Below are 19815 nucleotides of genomic sequence, written 5' to 3'. Positions count from 1 at the left end.
TTTCAGTACTGAGTACTTTCTAATTAAAGCCAATAAGCTGGAAACCAGCTGAAGTTTATCTCTGCCGTCACCACCGTGTCTCTGTTTTCCTGGATTTCTCTGTCTTTTTTTTTTAAAACCCAGGCTTTTAGAAGTCATGAATGATCAGACTCCAAATGAGGAGGATGTACTCGGCGCAAAGAGTGTGTGAAAGACAAGAGAGGGAGGAGTGTGCATGAAGGTGATCGTGGGGAGGGGGTAGGAGGGTGCTTGAGTGTCGTCAGTGATCATCGTCACTGTGACTCACACAGAGACAAGAGCCAATAGCCTATTTTTCCTTCTTCTCCCGCATCCCTACTTTTTCCTTCCTCAGCGCTGGCACCAGCAGCAGGTTATTCTTCCTGCACACAGCTGAGGATCAACAGCAGCCTCCTTCTCCTCCTCCTCTTCTTCTTCCTCATTCTCCTCTCTCTCCCTCTCTCTCTCTCTCTCACACGCCTCTCAGTTGCAGCTGAGCACTAACAGAACCTCTCAAGAACACAAACACACACACACACACACACAAAGAAAACAGAAAGAGGATCAGGATGCGGATGAGTGCTTCCAGCGTGCCGGCAGCTGCCTCCTGCCGTTACATCCAGGCTGCTTGGAAGCTCACCTTCCCCCTGCTTCTCCTGCTGCTGCCGGGCAGAGGTGTCCAGAGTGTCCCCTCTCTCTTCCAGCTGGCTCCGGACACCCCCTCACCGGCCGAGCCCAGCCCGACCCAACCCACACCTCGCCCGGACCCCTGCGAAGGCCGGCCCTGCCTCAACGGGGGGCTCTGTCTTGCCCTCCCACCTCCGCTCAGGCTGGAGAGCAGCTGGGAGTACACATGCACCTGCAGCCAGGGCTTCACTGGACGCAACTGTGAGGTACGAAGCCACTGAGCTCTTCATCTCTGCTTTGAGCTGCATTTGTGCCATGCAGTAGATTGTTACACACGTCCTGCTGTTTGAAAGTGTTTTTTTTTCTTTTCTTTTCTTTTTTCTTTCTTTCTTTTTTTTTAATTTTTATGGGAGCATGTGTGGTCATTGAGACATGGAGTCGAGTGCCGCGTTGCTGTGGAAACAGGGAGGAAGAGCAGCAGCAGAAAGATGCAAAAGGGAAACTGTGTATGGGTGGGTGTGTGTGTGTGTGTGTTTCAGAGAGAAAATATCACAGAATGTTTGGCAAACCTATTGAGGAGTCAATGCCTTCTTTTAGAGGCTTTATGTTTATGGTTGCACAAAGTTACATCAGATAAATTATGCATGCAAGAATTTATTAACTCTTTGAGGAGCAGATATCGAGGCCAAAGTGAATCTATCAATTTCCAGCTGGACAGTCATGATTTGGATTAAATGCTGCCCTGCTAGAAAAAGATCAGGAATGCCAAACTGACCAGATCTTATTGGTGTTAATCAATGAGCATATATAATTCAAAAATTAATAGTGCATTATTTTAATGGCCTTCAATTTTTCATCAAAACACCCTCAAATGAGGCTCTGTTCCTCTGTCGACCAGTGACACCTTGAATCACATCTCATTTCTAGAGACTCTTATTTTCCTCAGCTTTCCTATATGTTCAAGGACGCTACGAGCTCTGATGCAGCCCTATTTGATTCTGATTTAGCACCTCATCGACGTCCCCATAAACCCTCTCCATTGCTCCCCGACCGCGTGAGCTTTACTTGAGGCTTTTAGAGAGTTTGGCTGAACGTCACTACAGCACCGGGCTTCTGAGTCATGCTGGGCCGGGGTGAGCGAGAGCATCCGCCAGCAGCAAGGAGGGGAATAAATGAGGCTGCTGCAGCAGAGGGGAGGGAGAAGCCAAGGTGACTGGATTTTAGCAGAATCATCCAACAGGTGGCAGATGAAACCCTCACCCTCCTCTGCTTGAGCTCTCTTTAATACATTTGCAGTTGTGTGAAGTTTGACTTCTTTGTGTTTTTTGTCTTTTTTTTTCTGGTAAAAATTTTACATGTTTTACTTCCACTAACTAAAATACCTCACTGTCCTGTTGGAACACTGTGTCAAAGTTTTGGTCATCAATCTGTTGGTCTCCGCTAAAATTTAAGAGCTTAGCTCTTCTTCCTACCTCTGGCAAAAACAAACAAACAAACAAACAAAACCCCTCAGCATGATGCTACCATCACCATGCTTAACGCTTTGTAAGATGTTCTTAGTTTTGAAAGGCTTGGCACCTGCCATTTTGCTCTCAGGACAGCCAAATAAATGAAATTTAGAATCACAAATGTCACAAGACTTTTTTGAAAAACTACATCTTATACATTTAGACAAAAATGTACTTAAATGACTTTTATTTCTGCTTTCAGGATTTAAAATAAATGTAAAACGAAAAGGATGGATTTTGTTTTTCTGTGGTATGAAAAATGCTGAAGAAAATAAAATAAAATAAAAATAAATCTAAAAGCATTTTTTTTCTTTGTGAAAAAAGTTAAAAACCATCATTAGTTGTTATATCTATATTTAAAATCATTGTCTGGTTCTTTTAAATTTTTAGCCAAACTTATTATGAGTAATTGTAGAAGGTCCAAAAGCCAGGCCACTGTCCAAGCAAATTTACTATAATTATATTCCTGAAGTACAATCTCCATAAAATAAGACATGTGATCTGTCCATTTGTGCAGATGTAAATTTTACTCAAGCTTGGCTGTGTCAGTTGTAAAGCAGTGGATTAGTTTTGGTCAGCATCTCTCCTCCTCTGTTAATTTTACACTAAGTTCAGTGTCGACAGCAGCTTCTGTATTTTTGTGGTTTCTGCAGCATGGCAGGTCTATACTTTAGCTTTTTTTGAGCTGGTCCTTAAAATGCTTACCAATTTTCTTCCCTCTGTGGGTGAGCTGGATGGACACATTTGGGTTTTATAACATAACCACACATCAAAAAAATAATAATTTTGCAATTGGCTGAAGCAGCAATATTAGGCTTCTTGACTAAGCTTGACCTCTTTGAAAGTCTGTTGATTATGCTTAAAAAGACGGTAAATACAAAGACACCGAACTATGCTGAGACCTTAACGGCCAGAAGCTTGTGTCAGTAAATTTGACTTTTTTTTTTTTTTAAAAACCACTTGTCTCCATTGTCAGGATTTATAAGCTTCCCTCTCTCACTCATCCCTTGTCAGATCCTCTTGTTCTCAAGTCCAGTTATTTTCCTTCTGTCTCCATTTCACTCTCTTTGGTTCGCCCTTTGCGCCTCCAGTTGTGAAAGTTTTTTTTTTTTCTTTTTTTTTACCAATAAGTAATTATCATTGTTACCCTTCTGGTTGCTGTTTGGTCCTCTTCAAGCTTAGTGTGTCCTGGGAAATTAAGTAAATATTAATGGAGACATATGCACATATTTGAGCCTGAATGTGTAATTTTGATCCAGTGTGGAGTGAAGAAAATCCACAATAATCAAAGAATTGTGCATTCAAATAATGTTTATAAAAGTCATTAAATTAGTTTGTTTCACCATCATTCCACGCACTGATGAAATATTTCAATCGCTTCTTTAGAACATGAAGCCAATATGAAATTTCTACCAGTGATGAGTGAATGGCGACACATCAGCAGCAAAGTATGTGTGTGTTTTGTGTGTGGTTCGCTTGTAGAACTAAAGCAGTTTGCTGGACGGTCTTTGTACCTTACTGTTTCTCAGAATAGAGCTGTTACCTCTGCAGCCTGCTTTAATAAAACTACTGAGGATGGTGACAGTAACGTCCTGGCCTGAGGTCATACTGGACATCATGTGCGCCATGGGAATACTTTAAAGAGAGCCTCAACAGAGAGTAACCATCAGTGAGCTGGACACGAACATTTCTCTTCTGGTGCATAAATAACAACACCACTCTAGCTTAATGCCCCCTCATGCGCCACTGAAGCTCAGGTCTGGCACAAGCACTGAGTTGGGACTTAGGGGATTCATCGATTTTTGTCTCGCTCCACTTTTCAGTCCATCTCTTCACCATGGAAACTGGAGCGGCAGTCAGTTGGGGTTTAGCAGCCGACCTGAGTTTGAATCATTTTGCTCTCTCCAGAAACACATTTGCTCCATGAGAGAAGGAGAAATTGTTGGGGTTTATGTGCTGATTTGTGTCAAACAGGAGCATTCGATCCTGAAAAAAATTTTGAAAATGAAGATGAAAAAGTCTGCAGATTTCAGGAAACTTTGCAGGATTACTAAACTTTTCTGGCTACTGTCCCGGCTTTATGACTTCCCTCCCTGGCTGGGCTTTATGCTGCAGAAATCATCAAAGAAGCCACATGCAGACCCCGCCGCTGAGCACCAGCAGGGAAAACAAACCCACTCTCCTTGTTAAACTCGCTGCTTTTTAATAACCGCCGGCACCGTTTTCAGGACGGCGTCCCCTGAGCTGTCCAGTTGGAATTCACTGCCACTGGCCTTTCTCTGCGTTATTAGCTCCTCAGCCTCTCAGTTATTCATTATTGAAGGACCTGTTGTGCTCCCCTGATGGATTTGGTTGTTTTATTCTGCTGCACAGTGAAGTTGTTGCTGTACGAAACAGCAATTTGTTCTACAACAAAAGGCTCTCGCTGGGTTTAGCCACTCAGGTTTATATAAGCAGCAGATCTTGGCAGAAGAACTGAATATACATTTCGGGAAACATATTTTCTGTTCTGACTGAACGCACTGAAAATGGTACTTTGGCTGCAGGAGGATAATCCGTCATGAACACATCAGCGCTCTGATGAGCTGGACCTTTTCTGATGATCTTGATAGACTTTTAAGGCTAATTTTATTTTCCATTACCTCTTTTCACTTAATCAGCCTCATAAAAGAACTACTTCATTTTACTGACCTGCTATTTTAGGTTTTTGGCTAAAAAGAAATTACACCGACTATGAAAACACAGCCAGTGTAATTGACTGACTGTCAATTAATGGGTAATTAATGGGCTTTCTCAAAGATCCTGCTGTTTTTCAACTCTAATAACCCTAAAGCAATGACAGATGCTACGAAGCTGACCCAGATGATGATCGTCTTCAGAACTTTAACTGCTTTAATTGCTTTGATGATTACTCCGATCTTGAGATGATTAAAAAAGTGAATTCAGTTTGTATAAGCTTAAATAGCTACTGATTCACAAGGACAGTGGCAGCACATGAAGTCTAAACTCATACTACACTAGGCCAACATTTTCTGCCTTACAAGATTGTAAATTTGTCTTCCCTCTTCCCTTTGCTGTTGATTGGGATGATGGTGATGGTATGGGCTGTGCTCCAGGCGCATGCATGGTGAAGTTAATAGGCAGAATTGGGCTGATTATAGATCTGTCTGCCTCAGCAGAAGTGAGCGGTGCAGCAGGAAACATCGTTGGGAGCTGAAAATGGCCTTTATGGGATGCATAAACCGGACCATAAGGGTCTTGTAACAACTTGGCTCAAAATGATCATTAAAGGTCTTTTATTATGAAGTCGGGCCGTTTCTGCTCCTCTTCACAAGCCTCCTCCATATGTTTTTTATTTTGAAATTTTGCAGTTTGCCCAAATATTTTTCAACAGCTATATTCAGCTGAACACAATAGTCATCCATATTAAATTATGATTTGATCTACAGGCGACCATCTAAATTTAGCCAGAGCTTAACTGATTTTGAAGTCTTGATGAATCTTTAATGAGCCATAATGCTTCTTGCTTTGATTTTTGGATGTTTCTGTTGTTTTTACCATTTGCAGTTTTGTGTAAAAACAGATTTGTTCTTTCTCTCAGTGAGAGCTACAGTGTTCATATGGTTGGTTAAGCTTAGAATTAATAAAGGAGAAGAAAAAGACGCAAACATAAAATGCTTGCTTGGCTTTTTCCCAAGGTAACAAAATCTGCCTACCAGTTTCTTACACACTCACCAATTACTGTGGAGTCTCTACTTTGAATACGTTCTAACTAAAAGTCTTTAGCACATTTTATAATGCTGAGTTGCTCTAAGTAAAAGCCAGTAGTGAAAGCTTTGCTTTAGTTTTGTGCTGCATAATGTCTCTGTCTTAATCACCATGCTCATGGAGTTAATTAACACTCAATGACCTGCTGCTGAATACATTATTGCTTGGGTAGAACAGATATAAGCAGTCATGATCCCACCGTGAGACTCCGGTGCTTCAATCATTAATCTTTTAAAGCAACATCTGATGCGCACTTTTATGTTGCTATGCAGCTGCTGTTTAAGTCTGAGTGGGATGATGTGACAAAGAAATCCACTGCCTATATTATACGCTGCATAACAAAAAGCTTTTGTTGCGTTGTTTTGACTATGCATAGACGTTTTCTGTTCTGTTGTTTTTGCCACTAGAGGGTTTCATTGAGGGCTCAAAATATCCACACAGTTACAGACAAAGCAGCTAATCAGTGCCACACTCCTATCTGCGCCAGATGTGTGTGAGTGTGAAGGTAAAGAGCAACACTTCCATGATGCCTGGATGTGTTTTGGAGGCTGCCACCTTCCTTCTTTGAGTCAGTGGTGCTGGAGGATGCAACCTTTAAAAATTTCCTGAATTACAAAGAGCTTCCCAGTAAAAAAATAAATAAAAATAATAATAATAATTTGCTTCTATATCAAAGTCATCTTTTTGGTTTTTGGTTGTAATTATCTGTAAGACTGGATTTGTAGTAAAGTATATCTAAATTTCTTTTTTTCAAATCGGATATTGCAAGGTTGAGTTACAACTTCAAATTCAATCTAGATCACTTCAGAAATATTTAATTAATCCAAAAGACAAATTAAATCAATATTATCCATGTTTCTTCAGAGTTGTTGCAGAGAGTGGCAGGAATGATAGGTCAATAGCGGCCAGTATTTCAGTGGATCTTCTGTGTGCAGTTGCAGCAGGACAAAGACGCAGGAAGTCACTAGCGAAAGACATTGGGAAGGCTTAGTAAAATGAAAACTTGCAGAACTTGAACCATGGTTAAGACAGCATGAACATGGACATGGGAACAGGCAGTGGAACGGAAGAATCCAGCAATGAATAATGAAAACCAGAGCTTAAATACTGAACCAAGGGAGAAAAGGGACAAAGGATCCAGCTGACCTGACAAAAGGAAATATGGCACAGCCACGGCAGGAAGAAGGCAGAAAAACAGAGGGAGGAGACTAACACTTGATACAGATCTACAGATCCACAAACCAACAGAGAATAGGCTTGACAATAATCTAGAAAATATATTCAAATGTGCAAGGAACACAAGAATAAACTAAGAACCTAAATGCAAAGGAATGAACTGATATGGGAGCACCATTATGAACATGGAGAAAGTAACAAAATATAATAAGACCTGTCTAACACAAATAGACAGGAAACCAAACACCAAAGGGTCGAGACGGAGTCTGAAGAAACCTCTGACTGAAAGCACTGTTGAGCATCATCTTCATGAGAGTCTCATAAAGAAGATGATGATCTTGAGATAGTTGCCTTTCTCTCCACTGGAGTAAATTGTTACTTTTCTTATAATCTTCCATCTGTTCTGTGACATTTCTAGGTGCTTCTATTCCAGTTTTCAAAAGATTACAAAGTGGTTGGATTTTGCTCTTTGGTGCACGACACATGGGATCTGTCATTGTTTAAAACTAAAAGTTAGGTCTTTTTGTTTAAAAGTGTATTGTAATAATATCTGTCTCAACAGTATCAAAGAATCAGATGCAATTCAGTTGCAGAGTGTTTTTGATTTGGAACAAATTATGACGTTTGCATTTCAGAGTTGCCGTTTCTTCGTTCAGTTTTCACAAGTGTGAGAGTTTTTTTATGCAGTGAGAAACTTTTCACCAAAGATTATTTTACTCACACTGTAGCTGTTTTGAAAAAGAAGTGTTAATTAGGCCGCAGTGACATTAAGACTATCTCTCCCAAAGAGAGAAAGTGTGTAACGAGGCTCCAGTACACACATCCCATTATAGAAAGTCCCTCTGCTGACAGCACTCAGAGAATAAACAAAGCCGTGTCCCGAAGCCCATTGTGGCTGTCAGGAAGCGTGTGCTTGTGTGTGTGGTGGTCAACTTCTTTTCTTTTTTTTTTTTTTTCTCCCACGACCCTCTTCTCCTCGGCAGGAGATGCAGCCTGAGCCACATCCAATTAAGCAGAGCTCAGAGCTCATCCAAGTCTTTGCTCTGTTTGATATACAAAGCCTGCGAGTCAGAAGCCCAGGGGCATGTGGTTTTAGTTAAATCTATACGGAAACTTATCAAGGAGACTGAATACTAGAACATGTTACGCTCAGATTCCTCTTTCTAAAATTGTGGAAAACCGTTTTCTTTCTTCTTGATAATTATGTTCTAATTTGTGCTTGTTCACCACATGAAATTTGAACAAAATACAAGTTTTTGTTTTCAAAATGATAACACTTAAAGGTGTTTATTGGGTGTCTTGGAGGTAGCTAGGTTATGATACATATTAAGGTAAATTCCTGAAGATTTCTTGTATGCATCATTGGGATTAGCCATAAAGAGAGAAAAACTGAGAAAATGTGTGAAAGGTGAAGATTTCCCTCCAAAAATCAAATGCATACAAAGCTGATAAACAGCAGCCAACGCTGCACAAATCACAAAGGAAAACACACTCCTCCACGTGGAGCAGATGGTTTGATAAATGCGGCAATATTACAGCTCTGTTTGTAACTCCTGCCGATGGATTTAATTTAGCAGCTACCCGTCAGCAGAGTGAACCTGCTTTGAGCTGGAATCACCGCCGGTCACGTTAATGTCTCCCTGTATTAAAGGGACTTTGTGGTCTTTGAACAGGGGAGTTTTTGGCCAAACTCGCTGGTCATTTCCATTTCACACATCACCTGGGCCTTTGATCAGGGGAGGGAGAACGGCAGATGAGAGGCTGGTGTGAGGGGTTAGAAACAGCCAACGCCGGCTTAAAAGGCAGCAGCTGCTCGTTTTGATTTCTACTTTTAGTGTATTCCTTAGAAAGTGAAAACACTCATGGAAATCTGTCTGTTCCTCTTTAGCCTATATCCATTTTTTTCAGGCTTTATATTCAGACCAACATATCTTTGAATGGATTTGAGTCATTTTTACTATTTTTCGAGGCCTTTTCAGGTTGTGACAGTACAGATTTTCTGATAGAACCATAGGTTTGTATGTAGTTCAGTGTAAAGGTGAGTGATGTCACAGTCCTGCAGTACTTGCCGTGACGGATGCCGTGCTTGCCTCTTTTTTAATCCCTAATGAGACCATTCATCCATGATCTACCGCTTATCCTGTAACCGCTGGAATCGGCACGGAAACCCTGGGCATTGCACCCAATGACACTGTTATTTGTACAAATAAACTTCAAAGAAGAGTCAAATATTACAGGAAATAGTTTTCTAATGTGATTATTGAAGACAGAAACAGATGTATCTCATTGTTCTTATTGTCAATATAAACTGGTACGAACTAAAACTAGTTTGGCAGAATTCATCATCATCATCATCTAGCTTATTTGTGTAGCACACAGCACAGCAAGGCAAATGTTTTGCAAGATAAAAACACATTTAGTGATTTATAAACCAACAAAAGTATATTGAAGTCTATTTTCTGAGCTACAGGGAGCGAGTCTAAAGACTTTAGAACTGGGATCATGTGCTCCATCTTCCTGGTTTTAGTGAGAACACGAGCAGCAGCGTTCTGGGTCAGCTGCAGCTGCCTGATTGTTATTTTTAGGCAAACATGTGAAGACAGTAATCAATGCAACTGAAGATAAACACATGAATGAGTTTCTCTTCTGACATTAGTCCTTTAATCCTGGAAATGTTCTTCAGGAGATAGAAGTCTGACTTTATAACTGTCTTTATATGAGCCAGTATGTTCAGCGCTGAGTCCATCACTACACCCAGTTTTCGGGCCTGATTGCTTGTTTCTATCTGTGATTACTGAAGCTGATTACTGATCGCTCTCGTCCAAAAATTTCTTCGGTTTTGTTTCTATTCGTCTGGAGAAAGTTATGGCTGAGCAGAAGCACAAAACAAATCAGTGTGTGAATGACACGTTAATTTGTTCTGTGCTTCTGCTCAGTGCTTGAATGGATTCATAGTCGCCTTCTGATATCATAATGTAAAGTTATGTATCACGTGCATTGTTATAGTGACTCAGTTCAGTTCAGTATCTTTATTGTCCGCAAAGGGGGGGAATTTGTTATGCAGCCAGGCATTTCAAACCTACAAAAACAACATAAAATACTTGGAGCAATGGAAAACAAAACCAGAAAAATGCACAAAAGAAGCAGCTACGGTAGTTTTCCAACAAGCAAAAATGAAACAAAAAATCCCTTGAGACTGGACAAAAGCAGCACAGAGGCACCAATAACGAAACCAATACCTGCTTGTAGAAACAAACAAAATCTGGGCAGAGGATGAAACACGTACAATTTAAAATCCCAGGAATCGGGACAGATCTCACTGTTCACTTAACAACATTAATAAATCACCTAAAAACACCTCCCAGTTTTATGTAACTTACTCGCCAAAGCCTGTTTTTACCACAAAATCTCATAAATGAAACAAATCAGTTAGACTACAATCATGTTTCATTTTCTGCTTTTAACAGACAGATAATTTGCTGTTGGCAGATCTGAGTGCAAACAGAGCTCCAAACTCTCTGCCACAGCCTCTTTCATTTGTCTGAAGTCAAGGAGAAATCAGCCTGCAACAGCTCTTTTTATTTCTCTCAGTGGCTTATTTACAGTCTCCTTATTCCTGTCCGCTCTCATTACATGTTTAATGTATGAAGCAAGTTGGTTCATCATTAACTCCACCGCTGATGGTTGTAGCGATAACTTCTGATGCCTAATCTTCTTGCAGCACCTTATGATGATTGGCGTCATCGTCACCTGAATGTCTGAATTTAAGTGCTTGGCGAACATGAAAGGTTGACTTCAGAAAACCGGGGTTTGAGATCAGTGCTGCTGTCTGATTCAATCATTGTGAAAAGAAAAAGAAAAGAAAAAACAAACACAACAACAATAAGTTAACAGCTTCTGGCAACTGTCAGAGGAAGATGGTGAGAGTTTGACAGATATGTCACTCAGCTCTGTCTCGGCTCGGGCAAAACAGACGGAAAATAGCATCATTTCTCCTGAGAACCCGACCAAGATGAGCACAGTGTCAAGGAGAATAAATAATTTGACAATGAGGGGTGTCAGCCCACTCCTTTCTTGCCTTAGGTTTTTCTTTAAAGCAAACCAATAACATTACTTTGAGTGCGCAGCTTCAAAACAGTCGGTTCAACATGTGTAAAGATGACTCTTCAATAGGTAATATTTTATACACAGAAAAACACTCACAGTTCAGAGCTCTGATTCATAACGATGCGCTGGCATAGATCGTGAGAGCTGAGTCAAATCGCCCTCCCCTGTTCCTTCTTAAAGACATCGACTCGGTAACAGATGCATGATTGTCCTCCTACCAGACACTCATAACTCAGCAGCCAGCTTTATTTGACAATATGCTCCTTAATAGAGGCCAGCTGGGATGCAAGCCAGCGTGGCGTGATGTATGTATGTCCTTGTGCGCATCGTAAACATCACGTCGCAGTTGCTGATAGTAAATAACAGATTAATCCAAAGAAATCCTGCAAACAAACAGCATGAAGGGCATTTACCAACTTGGTGTTGCACACTGAAATAGGCTCGCATGAACAGCTGGGTTGGTCCACAAGCTGGAAGGTTTCTATAGATGGATCACTGATTGCTTTTTGAAACCCAAAATATACCAGAATGAGCCAGCATTGAATGACTTGAAAAGAACAGGGTGAAATTCTGATTGTTTTCTGCCTTTATCTGACGTCAATGTTGATATTAAGTTACTGTAACTTCTCCAAATCAGAGGCGGTGCCTTGTGATCACTTGTGGCTACAGTCAGATTTCAAGTGGTTTCCTGCATGCTTCACATATTTAGGCATGTGTACTGTAGTGAAATTACAAACCAACCTTCACTGACTATTCAGTAAAAGTTATCAGGATCTGAAGAGATGGGCCAAATCTGATGACTGATGTTGAACATCCTTCAACATTTTGATCTATTCTGCTCTATTTTTCAAATTTGTTCCCTTTAGTGAACTTTGTGCTACATCCAGTTTTTTTTAATATACTAAAATATTTAAATATGTAATTTTCCCAAATTGTTGGCTTATTTTGTAGCCGTGACGTTGTTAACTTTATTGAATGGGCTAAATGTTGCTTTGGTGCTAATTTTTCCAACACTGTGACTAGTCATCTCAGTAACGGAAATACAGTTTGGGAAATAATGTCAGCCTTGCTCAGTGTTTCAGCTCAAATAACTTCATCCTGCCCATTAGCTGCATCCTGTCCACTCTTATCTAGACCTGGCTCCATTTAACAATAATAATAATAAAAAACCTTCATAAGTGCTGTCAGCTCACAGCTTCCTTCCTGTCACCATTTGAACACGTCTTGTAGGCGTGTTTTTCAGATCCCTGTCAGATGCTCCGAAACATTTCCTTCCTCCTCGGTGACGGGGCCGGTGGGGGCGCAGAGTGATGATACATGTCCGGGGTGGCCTCCTACCGAGATGCCCACTTTCTACACTGTCATTTCCTCTGTTGCTCAGTGTGGGTTTCTATGGCAACAGGCAACGATGAAAGGAGCATGAAAAGATCAACAGGTGGAGATGGACGTAACATGTTTTTTTTTTTTTTTTCCCCAACATTGCTGCTGCTAAAAGTCCGGAAAAGCGACTGCTTGACCGTTCAGGTTTAAATCAGGACAATAAGATCAGAACATTCCTCTATCGATTCCCAAATGACTCATTCCCTTTTTGGCGCCAGGATGAGCTCCGGATCCAGTTTTAGCCCGACTTGAAAGAAAAGGGATTTTAGTCATTTTAATGCACACTGCAAAGCCTGCTTAAAACAAAACCAAAAAGATAAAAAAATTGACATAAAAATCAGAACAACAATCGCCTGAAGCCTCTCTTGGTTTGATTCAGCTCCAGTAAAATGTGGCTTTTCAAGCCAGCACCGGTTTAATCACGTCAGCGGTAGTAGGTGTCACTTTTTTAGTACTGAGCGCTCCGTGTATGTAGGTCAGGGTGAGAAGTGAATTTGTAGATCGCAGCATGAAATGATATCCATCTGGAGCAGCTGTGGCCAGAAAGAGGAGCAGTTTTATGTTGAGCATTTCAAAAACTGGGCACATTTCAATTCAGATCTAAAATGCTCATATCGTGGCGTGTAGCATAGCCAGTAACGACGGTTTGTTCTGTGGCTGATGATGAAACAATGTGTCACCCAAAAAGGCTGCCTAAAAATCAGTTTCTATTCACATTCAAGACATGCGTGCTGCAAAGTGGAGATAAAATCTGGTTTGGGAGTGCAGGATAGGTAGCGAAATGAGGAAAAAGAAATGCTGTGGAAGCAGCTGGTAATGCACAGTTCAAAAGTAAAATGCATCCATGGTTAGTGAGCAACTCGCTGTGGATGTGCATGGAGGGAGACGCGGTCTTTCAAGTTTCTTCCGCTAAAGGCAAAATCCTTCTGCAGTTGAGTCAGAATCGAGGCAAACCGGTTGCACTATTCACAGACAAAGAGAAATTTAATAAAAGAAAATAAGGAGAGAATTTAAAAAACACCAGGAACACCAGAGCCCCCGAGAAAGCATCTACTAAAATTGTCTCACAATCTGACGTTATCTCATAAAACGGAGCATCCATCCATTACCTGTACCTGTTTATTCATTGTGTCCTAAAGGTGAGAGGCAGGTAAACCATGAACAGGTTGCCAGAGTACCAGGAGAGAACGCAAACACGTCTAACCAAACGAGCTCTAAATCAGCTCTTATAAAACAGTTCCAGTTAACCAGAGCATAGATTAAACCTACAGCCGCTGCTTTTCGAAGGGGCAAATAAAGACATCAATATTAAACATAGGCAGGTTTTAGCGTGTCACAGTTGAATTATGACATTTTTAACCCAAATTTATAATGAGTCGTCTCCAACATTTTACTTTGAGCAGAACAAGCAGAGAGTTTTGTAAGGGTTTTAGCAATTCAGTTGATCTGAATTCTAGTGCATAAAAGTTTGAGGAGGCCTAATCTCAAGGCAGAAAAAGCTATTTCACTCTTCAAGAGCGTCTGATTGAAGACTGATCCAGTTTTGTTCCCCTGAAAAACACGCGGCAGACTCAAACTGACACAAAGCTGATTTTAAAGTCACAGCTAATGAAGAGTAGCTGAGAAGGGTTTTCACTGGAGGGTTGCTCTTGCACGCAGACGCTACGCCAAGTGTGGCGTGAAAAAATGCCTGCATGCGGGGAGTGGAATCCCAAAAAAAATTCTCTTCTATCTGTTGGTGCATCTGAAGGGCTTTAGATGATTTCACAGAAAGCATGACAGCTCTTGATCCATTTTATTCCTTGCCTGATTGAAGAGGGAGCCAGACTCAGGCCTAAAGATGAGACGCCCAGAGTCCCTCCACTGCCTCGGTGGAAGAAGAGCCTTGCAGCATTACTTAGTATTCCCTCTTTCCCCTTGCAGCCCGTGTGGTCTCATTTTGTTGTATTAATCCTCATCACTCACTCTATCTGTTTTGGCAGAAGGCAAAGTTGAGGGGTGATTAACTTTTGAGGGCTGATGTCAGTTTATTATGGCAGCTCATTGAACATAATTTACATAGAGAACCTGGTGGACCAGCAGTCAGCATCATCCAGCTGTCAGTTGCCTTCCGAATGGCAGAAGAGAGTGACTCAGGACGCCTAACATGAAGAGAGAGAGATTTGTTGTGATGTAAAATATATTCTTTAAATTAAAATTCATGAGCATGGAGGACAGCTTTACCTCGTTAGCTTGTCTCCTTTCCATCTCTACTCCGCCGCCGCATTTGCATCTGCTTCTGCGTCAAGGCGAGATTGAAATGTGTCGAGGTGCTTGACCGTGTTCCCGTGGACCTCACGTATCCGGATTTTAAAAGGCGAGCTGTTCTTTGAAGCCACGGGGCCAGAAAACCACGGGGAAGTCAGTGAGACGGGGAGGGATGGCGGAAACTTTGATGTGCAGAAATAGATAACATTAAAGAGCGGCTAGGAGAGAGGAAAAAAAACAAAACAACAACACTCTGGCCTCAGCGTAAGCGTCATCTCTAGTTATTGGTGGCGAAACACCTTGGATGAATATTTTGGATTGGTGGAAGTGCAGAGAGGCTGTTTTTTTTGGGATGACTCTTTTAATAACTTTGATTTTACTTCTTTGCAACTGATCCAGCTGACAGTCATCACTACTGCATGAAGCAAATGCGCTTTTAGTAATTATTGCTTTCTGTTTACACATGACTCAATACAATTACGTAGGTATGCACAAAATAAATAAACCATGCACTAATTCAAAGCTAATTTCTGGATATAGGGAACACTTTGAGGCAAAGTTTTCAAAGGAGCAAGAGGGAACTTAACTGGCTGAGACTGCAGAGTCATGCCATCTCAGCCAGTTTAAACACATATAAATGTAGATGTGCACTGCTGCACGGCCCATTCTGCTAAGAAGAGGAAAGCGGTGCTTACGTAAGGAGATCGATGCTGCTAAATTGCTGCTTTGACAGTTCTTGTTGCTGAAGCCGAGGAACCGAGTCTGTACAGGTTCATGAGCATGGAGCATGTTTAGGTATCAATTGAGCTGGAAAGAAGCAAACCAGGACATCTGAACAAAACAATTACCGGTTTTATAGTTTCTTCTTCTTTGAGCTAAAGCACATCCCATCTTTATCAGTTCCTTTTTTTTTTTTCCATATTTAGATTCCCACTGAAGAAATTTCTTAAAAAAAGGTTTATCTTTTTAAAACAGGCACCATCAGGAGGAGCAATGACTTGTTTTCCACATTGCGCTGTTTAAAATGTAGGAAGGTTTGTCTGTGCTTCAGTTCTTTTAGCCCTTAAAAGAAATATTGTCAAAATAAAGAAGCTTTTTAAAAAAAAGCAACAACAAAAAAAATAAAAATTGTGAGCGATGAAAAATAAATGATCTAAAATTCATCAACTCCTGGTTTTAGTCATGAAGACAGTTGAAAAGTGAGTAAAATTATCCTTGTGATCATTGAGGTGGCGTCCAGGAAGACAGACAGCCGAGTGATAAACTGGCTCATGGGGGAGTTTCATGCTGAATTGCTTTTTGAATGATGGGTGAGTGAAATTGTAGCTCATCTATCACTTACTGACAAATTGTTGCTGTTTTAAACTGGAGCCTCAAATCACTGCATTTCACATTTTGTTTCCTTTATTCTGTTGAACTGTTAGGTCAAACACAGTGTGTACACATTTCCATCGCTGATTTAGGACAGTTTCTTTTATTGTCCCTTTTATTCAGAAGATTAATGACTTGTTGAGGACATGGCCCCCAATTTCTAAGGTTTTGGGATTGGGACAGTATTGGTCTTGGGATAAAATAAATGGAAGTCAACACAATGTCTTCATATGGTCAGAAATACAAACATGAATGGGCGAAAATAGAGCACATAATCAGTCTTTTGCACTAAAAGAAAAAAAAAAACCCCTCCAGATATTAAGTAAGCCTGACTCTCTTGAATCTCTGTGATGTGCTCATGCAAGCAAGAAGAGAGACAGTGATTCACTTGCTTTAACTCTCTCAAAAATTCCAAAAATAAATGATCTAAAATTCATCAACTCATCTTTTGATTGTAGCACCTTGTTTGTGTAGTTCGACCACCCAAATTCAGGTAGGCAGGCAGCAGAGTATTCAGAGTCTTGGACTTGTCCTGACGTTAAAAAAAAGCCCAAAAATGTTTGTCTTGCTACCAAAGACCATAAACTAATCTTCCACTGCTTTCCCAACAGTGAAAATAATAAAGTCCCATTATGATGCAAGACATTTCATACAAACAATTAATGCAGCCTGCAATCATAGAAAACACATTTAAAAATCTCCAAATGCATCAGTTAGTGTCTTATTTCTTTCCTGTACATGAAGGTATGACTCACTTGTTTGTGGCACTCAGTTATTTCTTCAGAGGAATGTTTCTAAGCCCAGTGAGGGTCCGAGGTGGAAGACTTTCACTTGTCTTCAAAGCTTTTGCGTCGTGTTTGATCTACATCCCTTTGTTGGTTCCTCTTTTCCACGTTTCTGGTCTCAGCAAAACACGAGCGCAAACAACGGGCGTTGTGCTTTGCGTACAGCACAAATTAATTAATTACATGCTGGCAGCAGTGTTAAGTGCTTGAGTGTGGGATCTTCTCACAGTGAAGATTACCACGTCAACTCCAGGGGATCAAACTTCATGAGTGAAAATAAAAAATAAAAAAGGAAAAAAAAATGACTCTTTTGAAGAATGATTTCCAAGCATTATTTTGTCACCCGTCATGAATTAAATATTTTGTTTGAGCTGAATTGCTGCTGCTCATTATGCACCGCACATTTTGAGATGAGAATCTCTGCTGGCTATATAAAAGTTTAATTCGCTTCATTCAGCTAATTGCTGTGTGATTGATTATATAATTACTTTGTATTTGTTCCCTGGTTGTTTTACTCACACGGTGGAGGTTGTAATTCCCTGAATGTGGCAGTGTAGTGCTATTCCCAGTTGTCATTTCAGTGTTGCGTGCGTGTGCGTGTGTGTGCATGTGTGTGTGTAGGGTACATAACTTGTACGCTGTGTGGTTGTATTTTCTTCTTCTGCTTCATGTTTGCTGATATTTGCTCTGCTCCTCTGAGATCCCACAATGCGCAGCGGTGCTCCAGTTTCTGCTTTCTGAATTCAGCAACTGCCTCAAAAAGCAAAACAAAAAACAAAAAAAAAGTATTTTTCAGGCTCTTTCCAGCCTTAAAAAGAAGACGGATCTAGATCAGGCCCCATCAATATTTAACGACACTTCTCATCAGTAAAACATGAAAGACAAGACTCGTGTAGACTCGTCACATGGCGCTACCGCTCAGGTTCCTTTGAGTCAGATTACCATGACTTGCATCGGGTTTATCACCTGAAAGCAGATCCTCTCAATATTAGGAAACATATCAATGAAAATGCTGAAATGAAATTCAAGTCATAGTATATGTTAGTAATGACTATCACTAACTAATATAAAAAGCCTTTAATATCATGAGTTTTTAGGTTCCCCCTCCCCAAAGGAAACTAAGATAGTTTAACCTCTGCCTCTTTTTTCACCATAAGATTTTTGCACATCTTGTTTTAGATGCATGTCTCAGTTGAGTCTGCATGTAATTAGCTGAACGATCTGGCCATTAGAGGAACCCCCGCTGTCTTCTCTTGCTCAAATGAGTCGCACTTGCAGCAGCTAAAGCGGTGAAATGGAGCAGTCACGATAATTCTCAAAGGTCACAAAGTTTGAGGCTGATGGGCTCACTGATGTTTGGTTAAATTAAAATTTCACATCTATACCCATAAAAGCAACATTGAAAAGACAACATATGTCAACGATAGATCTACAAAATGACTCACTTTCTGCAGCAGGTTCCTCCTCTGTAATGAGATGCAGCATTTAATTTAATTATCTTCATGTTGCAATATTTTACTGCTGTGTTATTTTTGTCTGCAGCAATATTTCATTATTTTGATTCTGGTCAGATAAGGAGCAATCTATTTCAGCTTAATTGTTATTTGCATTCATTTTCTTACTCATTTTTCCTTGTTTGGTTCCACTCCCGTTTCTTCTTTTTGGATTTTGCATCTCAAACTGGAACCTCCTTAAAATCCAACAGTGAAAAATGTGAATTTTTGCCATTTTGCAACTGATTTTGAAATGTTTTGTTTTTTTTCAGAAATCTGGAAATTTGTTCCAAGAAGATGATTTCATAAAGTGGTCAAATAATGCTTTAGGTTCACTGTGATGATTTTCTGAAGGACATTTTGTGTCCATATTTTCAACTTCTCATTAAATGTGTTTCATTACTTTTATTGACACTGGCAGCCTCTCAGTAAACACTGACAGTTCTGGATACACCAACACAAAGTGACTTACACCTGTGAGGATGAAGGAGAATGACGCTCAGTTTAATTTCGTTTTTGCAGATAAAAACCTGAAAATCGTAACATGAATGTGTAGTTCCCCTAAGTCTGATGCTACATACTTTGTAGAAACAGCTTTCACTACACACACAGATGTACTGTAGATATTTAAGGTGCGTTCCTCCTAGATTTGCACATCCAGAAACAGAAAAATCTTTTCCACATCTTAGTAAAACAACTCAAGCTCAGCCAGTTTGGTTTGTGAGTGTGTCTAAATAGCAGCTTGCAAGTTTGCCACAGAGTTTCTCTACTTTGACTTTACCAGATAAATATACTTCAATAAAACATTTTCATTTTAGTGTGTTTGGGGTCTTTGCAGTCTTTCAGTGGTTTTTACACATGATTGCCCTTTATTAATCTCCATCCATCTTCTCATTGACTCTGATCTGCTCTGCTATTTAGAACTTTGATATGATTTGGTACCAAAAGTTTAGAGATCAGACAGTGTTGAAGCACTTCTCAGAAACACTGGAGCCTGTTTCAAATGCACACTGTGAAGGTAAGACCAGAGCAGACTGACTCCATATCAGAAAAACAAAGATACACTGGACAGAAGAAAAATTTTAAATCACGTTCTGTTTTGTCATCTGCTCACCTTTGCTTGTTATAGGATGTAATAATGAGCAACTCAGAAACAGCATCATTCTTTTGGACAACATTTTAAATGTAGGTTAGTAACTAAAAAAAGAAGCAAAACCTTCAGATGTTTTTATCACCACATTTAGCCAGCCATTTGTGAGTGTCTGTACCAGGCAGTTTGCAGAAACGCAGCAGCAGCAGCATTTATCCTCTGTAAATATGGTCTAATTAAATCACAATGTGAAGAAAAACTGCATG

At 40.3% G+C, this 19815-nt stretch overlaps 1 protein-coding gene across 1 annotated transcript in view; it reads left to right on the top strand.

The window, feature by feature from the left end:
- Positions 1-330: 330 nt before the first annotated feature.
- dner (delta/notch-like EGF repeat containing) overlaps positions 331-19815 on the top strand; it is a 43782-nt gene continuing 24297 nt past the window's right edge. The window contains exon 1 of the mRNA XM_044119441.1: positions 331-890. Coding sequence (XP_043975376.1) covers positions 567-890 — 324 coding nt within the window. The 5' untranslated portion in view covers positions 331-566. The remainder of the gene's footprint in view (positions 891-19815) is intronic.

This window comes from Gambusia affinis, linkage group LG06 (genome assembly GCF_019740435.1).
Source record: "Gambusia affinis linkage group LG06, SWU_Gaff_1.0, whole genome shotgun sequence".
In the NCBI taxonomy this organism is placed as follows: Eukaryota; Metazoa; Chordata; class Actinopteri; order Cyprinodontiformes; family Poeciliidae; genus Gambusia; species Gambusia affinis.
The sequence above is the reverse complement of the archived record's forward strand: the minus strand, read 5'-3'. Positions and strand labels throughout refer to the sequence as shown.